A 12,702-nucleotide genomic window follows, 5' to 3' on the forward strand; every position below is an offset into this window, starting at 1 on the left:
CCTGACCGGCTACCTTCTTTGGGCACACACTGCTCCTGCATGTCACTAAAGCTACTGCCATGCTTAGGTTCGTGGTTCGGCTGTGCACACTCACTGCAGTGAGCTGCACACCCTTGCTGCCACTGCATCCAGCGATGGCAGGTGTAACTGTAGGAGCCTGCTCCCAGTTGGGATTCTGACATTTCATTTCTCTACCCACCAAATTGCTGACAGCATACCTTCACCTCCCCGTGGCCTGCTAACTCTGTGAGCTATCTGCTAAGGCTGCTGCCTAGTTCTGCACTTCCTCTGCACTCTGGGGCTTATGTACAACCCTGGCCACTAATGCCAACAAAACCACTGTAATTTAATAACTAAATAAATCGATGCTTCTCTCATTGTACTGACTGATCATATCTGAGTTGTCATCTTGACACCGTGTTAATAGATGCAGATAGAGAATCATACACTGTTTTCCAAAAAGAGGAAAGCACTCGGAAGGAGAGAAGCAAACAAAATGAAACTCCACTGATAGAGTGGGTATGTGATGTTATTGCAGTGATTAGAAAATAAAGTGAAATTGACAAAGAACTTGACAGTATGTCCCCACTTATCAGTATGATAGTGGCTTTGAGGAGTGCTGTGGTTTGGTTAGGAATGGTATCACAAAGATGACATATCCTTTCCTGGGGTAATCTTGCCCGCACCTGTTGTAATGGGTCCTCGATATCCTGGACACTGGTGCTGGGATGTAGTTGACATCTGAACTGATCCCCATGCATTCTGTTGGGGCAGATCTGCGGAGCTTGCCGGCAACGAGAGTATCTCAACATCACACGAAGAGTTCATAAATACATGTGTCATGCCGAAGATAATTTTACAGTTGAAAAATGGCGGCATGGCACTGTCTCGCGAGAGGTAACACATGAGGATGCAGGCTATCCTTGACATGCCATTGTGTCATCAAAGTTCCATCAGTCACCACCAGCCGTGACCATGAGTCGTACCTGATGGCTCCCCATACTGTGAACTCACGGAGTAACATTGCTTTACCTCTCCAAAACATTGAAAGAATGGGACCTCGCACCAGGTCATTGCCATATTCACTGACGACCATCATATGTGGTTGTGCAGAACTGCAATTCGTTGCAGAACACGATTCACCAGTGGTGCATGGTTCCTGGTCGTGGCACCACTCCAAAGGCTGCCATTTGTATTGCGGTGTTAATGGCAATCACCCCCGTTGAATGGTAACTCCCTAGTTGGGTTGCTACTAGTTTCTGTCCAATAGTGCAGGATGGCACAGAATTTTTCAGGGAGCCTGTTCCTTGTTCTCAGATGGCAGGCACAGATGTGAAGGGTTACAGTGTGCTTGGTGCACAAAATGGCAATCCACCATTGTGGTGATTAGATGTGGTCAGCCAGAACCCCGTCAGTGAGTGCACCTGTCCTCACATTCCTCCACAGTGCTATATAGGGGTCACAGTCACATCTGTATGCCCCTCAGATTTGGATATTGCATGATTTGAGCAAGCGGAGAACCACAGTGAGGTCCCTTTTAAACACTGTCAGGTGCCTATAAAACTGTCTCGCAAGAGTATGCAGTATCTTCACATCTTTAAACTGATCACTCGACATCTGATGTTTTTTGCTTCCCTTGTGTACCCTACCAGGGCTGGCAATAATACTAATGCATTCTTGTGGCCATACTGTGTGTCACAGAGAATTGAAACTTTCATTTACACACCTGCTGATGGCGTTTGAAGATACACTGTCATTCGATGATGTCTTCTGGGTGCTTCACTTTTTTGTTAAACAGTGTATTTAAAGATCTTAAGTGTTGAAACTTCCTGGCAGATTGAAACTGTACTGTACCTGGTCCCAGGTTTAAGTTTCAGTGCAGCCCACAGTTTTAATCTGCCAGGAGATTTCAAATCAATACATACTCCACAAAGAGTGAAAATCCATTCTACTCTTAACAGTTGCTTAGGCAGATGAGTTGTCTCTTCTTGTTAGGATCCAATTCCTCATAGTGTGGCAAGCATAATTAATGAGCTCATAATGCATTCATCCACACTCTTTACTATTTCTCTGTAATCCTCTGAACAGCGTCATACAATTTGTCAGCGAGTTGGTTGTCAGTATCAGTACACAAGCAAAAGATCTAAATTGTGAGTAGCACTTGGTATGCAAAGTGCCCTGTTTTTTTTTCCCTCATGCGGGACAGTGTCCATAGGTCATTTTTTCCCAGTTTGTCCTGATTTTTGTCATTGTAGTAAACTTAAATTTCGTCCACTGTGAACTGAAAACAGAAAAAAGCTTGTTTATTTACTTTGCAGTTGTCTTATATGGACCCACAAGTAAAACTGGTAATGAAAGCTACAATATTATCCTCAGTAAATAAGTTTTGTTTGTTTACTGTGCCGTACTCTTAATACCTAACTGTTGTCAGTTAACACTTTATTCTTTAGGCATATGAAAAAGGTGTCGACATCAGTGTTGTCATCTCCAATCTGAATAATGGTTTGGTGCTGCTCACCACACTAGTCTGCCCAGTGACGTCTCTTCATCTCTGCATAACTATCACAACCTGCACTCATTTGAACCTGCTCACTGCATTTGATCCTTGATCATTCTTTACAATTTTTACCCCTGACACATTGCTCCATTACCAAATTGCGAATTATTTAGTGCCCCATGTATGTCCAATCAACTTATTCATTGTTTTAGACAGTTGTACCATAAATTCCTTTTTTCTCCACTTCCATTCAGTAGTTAGTCATTAGTTATTCAATCTACCCATTTAATCTTTGGCACTCTTTTATAGCATCACGCTTCAAAAGTTGCTATTCTTTTCTTGCCTGAAATATTTATCATCCTAATTTCACTACGGTACAAGTCTATGCTTAAGACAAATACCTCAAGGAAAAGTTCCTGACATGTAAGTTTGTAGCCATTGTTAACAAATTTCTCTTATGCAGAAACATATTTCTTGTTATTGCGTGTCTGTGTTGTATATCCTCTCTGCTAGTGTCATAGTAAGTTATTTTGAAGCCTAAACAGCAAAACTCATTGACTACTTTGTTTCTCGTTTTCAAATTCTAATTGACTCAAGTGCCCTTGGCTTTTGTTGATGTTGATCGTCAAAACGCTTTTCAAGACATTATCTGTCATGTACAACTGAACTCCCCAAGTCCTTTGCTGTCACTGACAGGATTAAAATATCTTTAGCAAACTCCAGAGTCTTAGTTTTTCTTCCCAAACTTTAACTCTCTTTCCAAATTTTTCTCTGGTTTCAATTGCAGCTTGCTCAGTGTACAGAGTGAATAACGCTGGAGATAAGCTGCAACCCTGTATGACTCCCTTTCATATTCTTCAACTCGTGGAACAGCAGTCTGACTTTTTTACACCTTGTTAATAGTTTTCGCACCCTGTATTTTATTCCTACTAGCTTCAGAATTTCTAGTCAGCACTGGCTAAAGCTTTCTTCTAAACCTTCAACCTTTTTTTGCCCCATGTGTTCCTATATTTCTCCAGAACCCAAACTAATCTTTTCTGACACCAGCCTCTAGCAATTTTTCCAGACTTCTGGAATTTGAAAGTACGTGCAATAGTGGTTCAGGCTGCAAACTCTTTCTTGTAAATATGATTTTCTACTTATTAATTATGTGCTAATCAAAATATTTCTGAAATTACTTTTAAAAAATATATTTTATGACTGAATTTGCAAGAAAAGGCCTTAAATTTCCAGCAGATGTGTATGTTTAATTACTTGTGTGAATTTGTTTAAGGATGCAAGACTTGGAGAATGCCCTCCTTGGTGAAGACGAGATTCCTGACGATGCCTTACGTCCAGAGGAATGGCAGAAGGCATTGGGTGTGCTTGACAAGGGAAATCAGATGGTCTTGTTTAATGATGTATTCGATCTTCCACAACAGATAGCCTTAAGAGATGAGTGTCAGCAGTTTGTTGGTGAGTACATGTTATATAATCATTTATTTTGCAAAACTTAGTGTTACTAAATGACCACATACAAGATAGCTTTGCAAATGCGTGGGGATGGATTGATGAACCACTGCATATAAATCAGTATATGTTGATAAAATGAACATCCGAATATATGAGGGGCATTCAATAAGTAATGCAACACATTATTTTCTGAAAGCACTTAGGTTATACTCAGGATTCCAATACAACATATTATTCCCCCACTCTTTTGGCTGTTTTTCAGCATAATCTCCATTCAATATGACGGCCTTATGCACCTTACTTGGAGGAGCTGTATGCACACATGATACCACTCTACTGGTTGATGTCGTAGCCAACGTTTTGCTACATCAATAACCTCCCAATCATCAAAGTACAGCTTCCTAAGGAGTGCATCTCTCAGTGGGCCAAACAGATGGCAGTAAGAAGCTGCGAGACCCAGGCTGTAGGACCGATGAGGAAGAACAGTCCAATGAAGTTTTGTAAGCTCCTCTCTCATGTGCAATATTTGTGTGATGCCTTGTGTTGTCATGGAGCAGGAGACATTCATTTGCATTTTTTTGGCAATGAACACCCTGAAGTTCTTTTTTCAATTCCTTGAGGGTAACACAATACATTTTAGAGTTGATTGGAGCACTGTGAGGAAGGACTCTAACAGAATAACCCCTCCAGAGTCCCAGGAGTCTGTCACTATGGTGTTACCAGCTGAAAGTGCGGCTTTGAACTTTTTCTTTGGAGTTGAGGTGAAGTGGCACAACTCAATGGATTGTCATTTTGTTTCCAGTCAGAAGTAGAGAACCCATGTTTCATTGCCTGCGATGATGATCAACAAAAAATTGTCTTGATCAGCCTTGTAACATGCAAGCAGTTCTGCACAGAGTGTCTTTTGTTGCTCTTTATTGTCTTCTGTTAGGCAGCGAGGAACCCAGTGGGCCCACACCTTTGAGTCCCGTAATTGATGGATTTGTGTGTCAGCACTACTGACAGAGATGTTAAGTTGTGCAGTGAGGTGTTTAATTGTGATCTGTTGATCAACTCGTATGAGTGTGTGTGTGTATTCCAGCACGTGTGATATTGGACACGTTTGGTTGACCTAGTTGCTGTGATGACCTGACAACTCATGGTGCTTTTGTTCAGTGCTACATCTCTGTTGACATTCTGCAAGCACCATTCTGCAGGCTCATATAAATATTTGCGATGCCCGGGTTTTCTTCCAAAAGTAACTCAATGGCAGCTTTCTGCTTGGACCACACCTCTGATACAGACACCATTGTGAAGTGCACCCACATGTTGGTAGTCCATGAAACTATAGGTGCCGAAGCAGAAACATTCCACAATGCCCCACAGCAAATACTGCATTTTTTCAACCGAAATCGACTGGAAATAAAGTGTTCCGTTGCTTGCAAATGAGACAGATATTTGTTAACTGTGAAGTGGGTTATTTATTTGCCCAAAGTTAATGTAAATTATGAGCACAGCTGGTTCTTAACATCATGTTAAGAGTACATCTGAATTATTATGTTTTGACAGTTACCATTCACGTGACGATGTTATGAAAGGTATGAGTAAAGCAGAGGCACTACTGCTGGCAGTAAACAGCAAAATACCGCTTTCACAGGATTTTTGCAACAGGTGAAGGAAGTCAGTGAATCAGTAACTGAAATAGCTACCTCATTTTGGTAATTGTTGAGCAGAGAATTATTATTGTTTTCAAGTTCTGTTACTAAATAATATCACAAAACAATTTTCAATCGGTAGACTATGATAATTAATAAAATATTAAAATAAAAGCAGTTATCCAGAATGTTTCAAAGTATACTTAGTTTCTCTCAAAATGGGTTTTTACAAAACAGTCCGGTTGTTTTCTCATATATATATATATATATATATATCATCAGCTTTTGGCATGAGTGACTTATTGTTCTGGCTCTGAACTACATATAACATCACTTTTAAGGAAACTGTATGCATTCTGGAAACTTCTACTTCCTTTGCTTGTTAAACATCTATAATGAAGCGTAACACCTTGAAACCGGTTCAACCCCATTTTTCTGTTAAGTTTGGTATGCACTGACTTGGGCCAATATTTCCTTTTTTTCCATTGTTGAATAACTACTGGACTATAATCAGATTATTGTAATTTTCTGGATTATTGAAGGCTGAGAATGACAGACAAGTGGTTCAACATGTGACATGTGAATGAATGAATGAATGAGGTTGGGGAGTTTTTGTGTGGGTTACATCATCTTGTGTATTTAGCTCCCTGTTGTAAGTCTTTTGATTTGTTGCTGCTTTGGCAGCTTGCACATTAATAATGATGAAATGATGAGGAGGATGACAATACCCAGTCCCCAAGTGGATTAAATCTCCAACCTGGCCGGGAATTGAACCTAGGCCCCCCTGCATGGCAGCCAGCCCTGCTGACCAGTCAGCTATGAAGGACAAATATCCATGCATACCAAGCACTGCCATTTAGTACACACAATGAGCATCTGCATTCCACCTGATTGTCATTTTCATTTTAGGGAGATGATATTATCCAGCTACATTTCTCCTCAGTAATGAAAGCCTGTGTATTGTTGCAGTCTGTTTATTTCTGCAACAGACATATTTGATTTTGTTAATGAATTTTTGTTTCACAAGCACTCTAAACTGATTAGAAAATTTTTCTTTGACAAAAGACGTAAGTACAAACAGAGATTTATCCACTTGTTTCACACCATTTCTTGCCAGCTAAATGTATTTTAAGGTATGGTGCAGTCTGTCAGTGAGCATGTTGATGATCAGCATAGCATGAAATCTGTAGCTATTTGCACATCAGTGTATGCTATGGACATAGTTCTCCAGAAAGTATGCCCAAAACTGTGCTGTACCAGAATCGTATTCTAGACTTTATTTTATAGCAGGGAGTATGATTTTAAAAGCAGGAACATCTGTCTCCTGTAATGGTGTGTTGTTGCTCCTGTACACTTCTATTTGTTTCTCTTGGCATCTTACTTCAGTGTTTACTTTTTTCATACATCTACGGATGCTGTAGTCACTTGTTTGTGGTGTTATCATTATAACCTTCCACATGTTACAGAAAGTTCTTGCCAAGTTTGATCCAAAAAATTTAATGAAAGTTTGGAAAATGACACTACCACTTGGTCATTTCTGTTATGTATGAGGAACCTGTGTGGAAATCCTTGCCACACATAATCCATTTCCAGTTAAGATCATTGTTATTGAGACTGTGTGTCTCATCAGTACAAATAGAATTGATTCCACACTTCAGAATTCTTCCCTTTGTATTTTCATCACTACTAACACATGTAATCTGTGCTTCGTAGCTTTGGATGTAATTCCTTGTGTTGTAGCAGACAATGATATATAAATCTTGTGTGATTAATGAGTGAATTCTTTCTAGCTGTGAGTCCAATTCTAAGTGTCAAATTACATCAAATATACAATGAAAAGGAATTTTATTAATGATATGAGGAGAGCAGATAGTGGCAAGTATGGCAGGCAGATTTACTGTGGTGCTTTGTAAAGCATAACAGTTTGTCTCTCTCTAACTAGTGGTGTGCATGCAACTACAGCGTACCATCTATCACTAATGTCTCTTCCTGTGTTATTACCTCTTCTCACATGTTGGATATTATCATTTGACATTTGCATCTCCTATGAGTTGGTAAAAACTTATTTTTAAAACTCTTCCATTAAGAATTTATTGAAAGCAGTAATATTATCATTCACCTTAATTCCTACTTTCTAAGTAGGGTAGCAAACTGCTCAAAAATAGGCATTGATAATATGTTTATAGAATCGTATAATGAAAAAAATATTACAAAACCAGTAATCAATTGACTCTCAGACAATGATAGCAATTCCTTATGTACAACTTTAAAATTGGTCAGGATACAGAAACTACTAAATAGAGATCAGGGGGTAGCCACTAAACCAAACATTGATAATTTTAGGTATTATCTTGTTAAAGAAATGAAATAGAGTGATGTATACTCTGCTTGTGACATGAATGAAAAAATACAACACATGGTCTTTACCTTACTTGAAATCTGTTTTCCGGGAAAGGAACCAAAATTACACCAAAACCTTAAAGAAGAAGAAGAAGAAGAAGAAAAAGGAGGAGGAAGAAAAAGATATACTGGAAGATATTGAAAATAGTAACAGAAATCAAAGTAAGTGCATTATGAGAAAAAAGTAGTCACATGAGGTTAGAAAATGAAGAAAGAAACTGATGGATCTAGGTTGTAAAGTAGGTAGAGTATTTCTTGAAACCATTTGAGATAGTACCACACAAATGATTAGTATCAAAAGAGAGGACACAGCATTTTTTTCTGATGGAGACTCATTGACATACGAGGTCTGTTCAAAAAATTCCGGAGCATTTGTAATTTCGTGATAATGGTGTGTTGGAACGAAATGAGTTTGGCATTCCTGCATATACATGTGTTTAATGTGTAATTGCCAGAAATTTCATTATTGTATGTCTGTTGGTTATTGTTCAGTGCTCTATTGAGTCGAACATTGTCGCACAGTTTGTGAATTTCGACATGGCAGAGTTAGAGGAGCAATGCATCTGCATTAACTTTTGCTTGAAATTCAAGAAAACCTTTACAGAGACACATCAAATGATGCAGGAATTCTACGGTAATGATTGCTTAAGCTGTACTCGGAGTTTCGAATGGTTCACGTGGTTTGAGAATGGCTGAACTGAAGTTACAGATGACTCCTATTCAGGACGTTCTTTGACGTCTACTGATAACGCTCATGTCACAAATGTCAGAAAAATTTTGCATCCTAGTCAAGGCGGACTAACTGAGAGATTGCAAAAGTATGTAACATTTTAGTTGGATGATGTTATGAAACCAACACGGCGTCTTGGAATGCATCGTGCTGCCACCAAGTTCATCATGCAGCTCTTGAGCCAAGACCAGAAAGACCTTCGCCTCACAATCTTTTAAGAGCTTTTCGATTGTGCAAATGAGAAAAAGATGCTCCATAGAGAATCATAACTGGTGATGAGACATGGGTCAACAGTTATGATGTTGAGACCAAGGTTCAATCTTTGCGGTAGGTTGGGAAAAGTTCTCCAAGACCAAAAAATGCTCATCAGGTCAGGTCAAATGTCAAAGCCAAACTGACAATTTTGTTTGACTTTGGAGGATTAGTTCATCATGCACTTGTACCACAGGGACAATCTGTTCATCAATGGTACTATTGAGATGTGTTGCGATGCCTGCGAGAAGATGTGAGAAGGAAACAGCCTGAAATTTGGTCAGAGAATTCACGACTCTTGGTATCACGATAATGTACCAATTCATTCATCCCTGTTTGTGTGTGACTATTGCACAAAAAAACAAAAGCACCGTGCTGCCTCATTCTCCTACTCTACAAACATGGGTCCTGCAACCTTTTTTAAAATTTATTTCCAAAGTTGAAAACCTCATTTAAAGGACAAAGATTTGCAACAATAGATGAGATAAAAGAAAACTTGTAGACGGCACTTCACATGATCCAGCAAGAGGCCTACCAAGACCACTTCCGGAAATGGAAACAACGTTGGAAGCAGTGTATTAATTGTGGAGGAGTATATTTCAAAGGCGACCATGCGCAGTAAGTAAAAGGTAAGTATAGAAAAATTTTGTTAACGAAGTTCCAGAATTTTTTGAACAGATGTCATATATAGGAGTAACTTTTTGTGTGCACCAGGGAAACATTTTTAAGTACTGACTGACTGAAGTCAGTGAGAGTCATAGAGACCATACAGTTCTTGAAATGTCAATTGATACCCCAAGATAAAGGAACAGCTAAGTGGGCATGGGAAAGAGCAAGCCATTTATCCAAGTAATTTGTTTTGTCACACGAGTCCAACAATATTTTATTGCACAGTTAAATCTTATAATTCAGCTGCCTGCCAAAAAACACATTTCTTCTAAATTCTCTTATTCCATCTTATCACTGTAAATACAGAGCATTTTTCAAACATACATTAAAATGGAAAATCTTCAAATCAGATTTAACGGTAAACAATGCACAAATAGGTTCAGTATAAATAAATAGAAAAATAAAATTTTTATAACATTGGGCAATATTGAATAACATAATTCTGAAAACATGTTTGATCAATCAGAGAAGGTTACCTGGCAAAACACATTTCTTTCGAATTCTCTTAGTCCGTCTTACCACCACAAATATAGAGCATCTTTCAAACATATATTAGAAATGGAAACTCTTCAATTCAGATTTACAGGTAAACAATGCACAAATAGGTTCTGTATAAATAAATTTCTTATACCAATGGTCTAAGTGAATCACATAATTCTGAAAACATATTAGCTTAATCAGGAAAGGCACTTGGGCATATTCAAGCTACTTATGTGGAAAAGTAATAAAGTACCATTTAACAATTGAGCATTACATCATTCTTGAAACTGTTACATATAAACCAAACTTCAGACAAGGAATCATGGAAGGGGTAGGTATGGCGGGCCAGGTTTGAATAAGATGGTTTAGAATAATGGGCACTACTGGGTGAATTATGCCCAATTGCTGCAAGATACACTACTGGCCATTAAAATTGCAACACCAAGAAGAAAAGCAGATGATAAACGGGTATTCATTGGACAAATATTTTATACTAGAACTGAAATGTGATTACATTTTCACTCAATTTGGGTGCATAGATCCTGTGAAATCAGTACCCAGAACTACCACCTCTGGCCGTAATAACGGCCTAGATATGCCTGGGCATTGAGTCAGAGTGTAGATAGCGTGTACACGTACAGGTGCCCATGCAGCTTCAACACTATACCAAAGTTCATCAAGAGTAGTGACTGACGTATTGTGACGAGCCAGTTGCTCGGCCGCCATTGACCAGACATTTTCAAGTGGTGAGAGATCTGGAGATTGTGCTGGCCAGGGCAGCAGTCGAATATTTTCTGTATCCAGAAAGGCCCGTACAGCACCTGCAGCATGCTTTTATGCATTATCCTGCTGAAATGTAGGGTTTCGCAGGGAACAAATGAAGGGTAGAGCCACAGATCGTAACACATCTGAAATGTAACGTCCACTGTTCAAAGTGCCGTCAATGCGAACAAGAGGCGATCGAGACGTGTAATCAATGCTACCCCATACCATCACGCTGGGTGATACGCCAGTATGGCGATGACGATGACGAATACACGCTTCCAATGTGCATTCATCGCGGTGTCACCAAACACGGATGCAACCATTATGATGCTGTAAACAGAAACTGGATTCATCCGAAAAAATGACGTTTTGCCGTTCGTGCAACCAATTTCGTCGTTGAGTACACTATCGCAGGCGCTCCTGTCTGTGATGCAATGTCAAGGGTTACTGCAGCCATGGTCTCAGAGCTGATAGTCCATGTTGCTGCGAACGTCGTCGAACTGTTCATGTAGATGGTTGTTGTCTTGAAAGGTCCCCGTCTGTTGACTCAGGGATCGAACGTGGCTGCATGATCTGTTGCAGCCATGCGGATATGATACCTGTCATCTCGATTGCTAGTGATACGAGGCCATTGGGATCCAGCACGACATTCTGTATTACCCTCCTGAACCCACCGATCCATATTCTGCTAACAGTCATTGGATCTCGACCAACGCGAGCAGCAATGTTGCGATACGATAAACCGCAATTGCAATAGACTACAATCCTACCTTTATCAAAGTCGGAAACGTGATGGTATGCATTTCTCCTCCTGACACGAGGCTTCACAGCAAAGTTTCACCACGCAACGCCAGTCAACTGCTGTTTGTGTATGAGAAATTGGTTGGAAACTTTCCTCAAGTCAGCATGTTGTAGGTGTCGCCCCTGGCGCCAACCTTGTGTGAATGCTCTGAAAAGCTAATCATTTGCATATCACCGCATCTTCTTCCTGTCGTTTAAATTTCACATCTGAAGCACGTCATCCTTGTGGTGTAGCAATTTTAATGACCAGTAGTGTAGAAACTCAACTTGTGAGGGATGCCATAGGAGCCAGGGGGCTGAAACATCACAAAGGTTACAGTGAGGTGGGAAGCAGTACCATGCCCACACACTTGTACACAGCTGATGTGGACAGGCTATGCCCAGTGGACCAATAGGTAACAAATAACACCCTGGAGCAGCACCTCCAAAAACCACGAATGGCACAGAAGGACGAGAGAAAGCATATAATTCATGCATAATAATTCTGGGACATATGAAAATGCTCAGACCAAGACAAGAAGCTCAAAGAGAACATGGCTCCAAGCCCCAACCAAACCTTACATGTAAAAACAAGAATTTTGAAATAAGAATTACTAAAAGAATTAACCAGTTGATCTTACAATAAAATATAACAAGTTAATGTAATAATCCCAAAGCCCTCAGACACATTAAGGGGCTTAGAAGGTAATAAGCAAGTCTTGGGCTACCACTCAAACAACTACAATCATAATTATATTTGAAACAATAAGTATTAAATTTCCTGAAAGGGCAAAATTTCACCAGAGTTATAGAACTCAGTTATTCAAAAGAGCCAAGATTTAGTGGACTATTAGCATTTACTTATCACAGCCATAGGCAATTTTGTGTTCAATACATCAGTCAGGGAAGCAACAACTTCCAATACAAATCAGACTCAATTTCGACTTCAGTGGCCACTAACACACATGGTGGCCTAGAACATATGACAGTTAATTTTAGGCGCTGCTGATAAACAGGTGGACAGAGGACAAGTTGTAATTTAA

At 39.6% G+C, this 12,702-nt stretch overlaps 1 protein-coding gene across 2 annotated transcripts in view; it reads left to right on the plus strand.

Annotated features, from left to right (window-relative positions):
* The window catches only part of LOC126278670 (TBC1 domain family member 23), a 224,873-nt gene that overhangs the window by 33,190 nt on the left and 178,981 nt on the right, over positions 1–12,702 (plus strand). For both annotated transcript variants that reach the window (XM_049978909.1, XM_049978908.1), the window contains exon 2: positions 3,771–3,952. In XM_049978909.1, coding sequence (XP_049834866.1) covers positions 3,771–3,952 — 182 coding nt within the window. The remainder of the gene's footprint in view (positions 1–3,770; positions 3,953–12,702) is intronic.

Source organism: Schistocerca gregaria, chromosome 6 (assembly GCF_023897955.1).
Source record: "Schistocerca gregaria isolate iqSchGreg1 chromosome 6, iqSchGreg1.2, whole genome shotgun sequence".
NCBI classification, from domain to species: domain Eukaryota; kingdom Metazoa; phylum Arthropoda; class Insecta; order Orthoptera; family Acrididae; genus Schistocerca; species Schistocerca gregaria.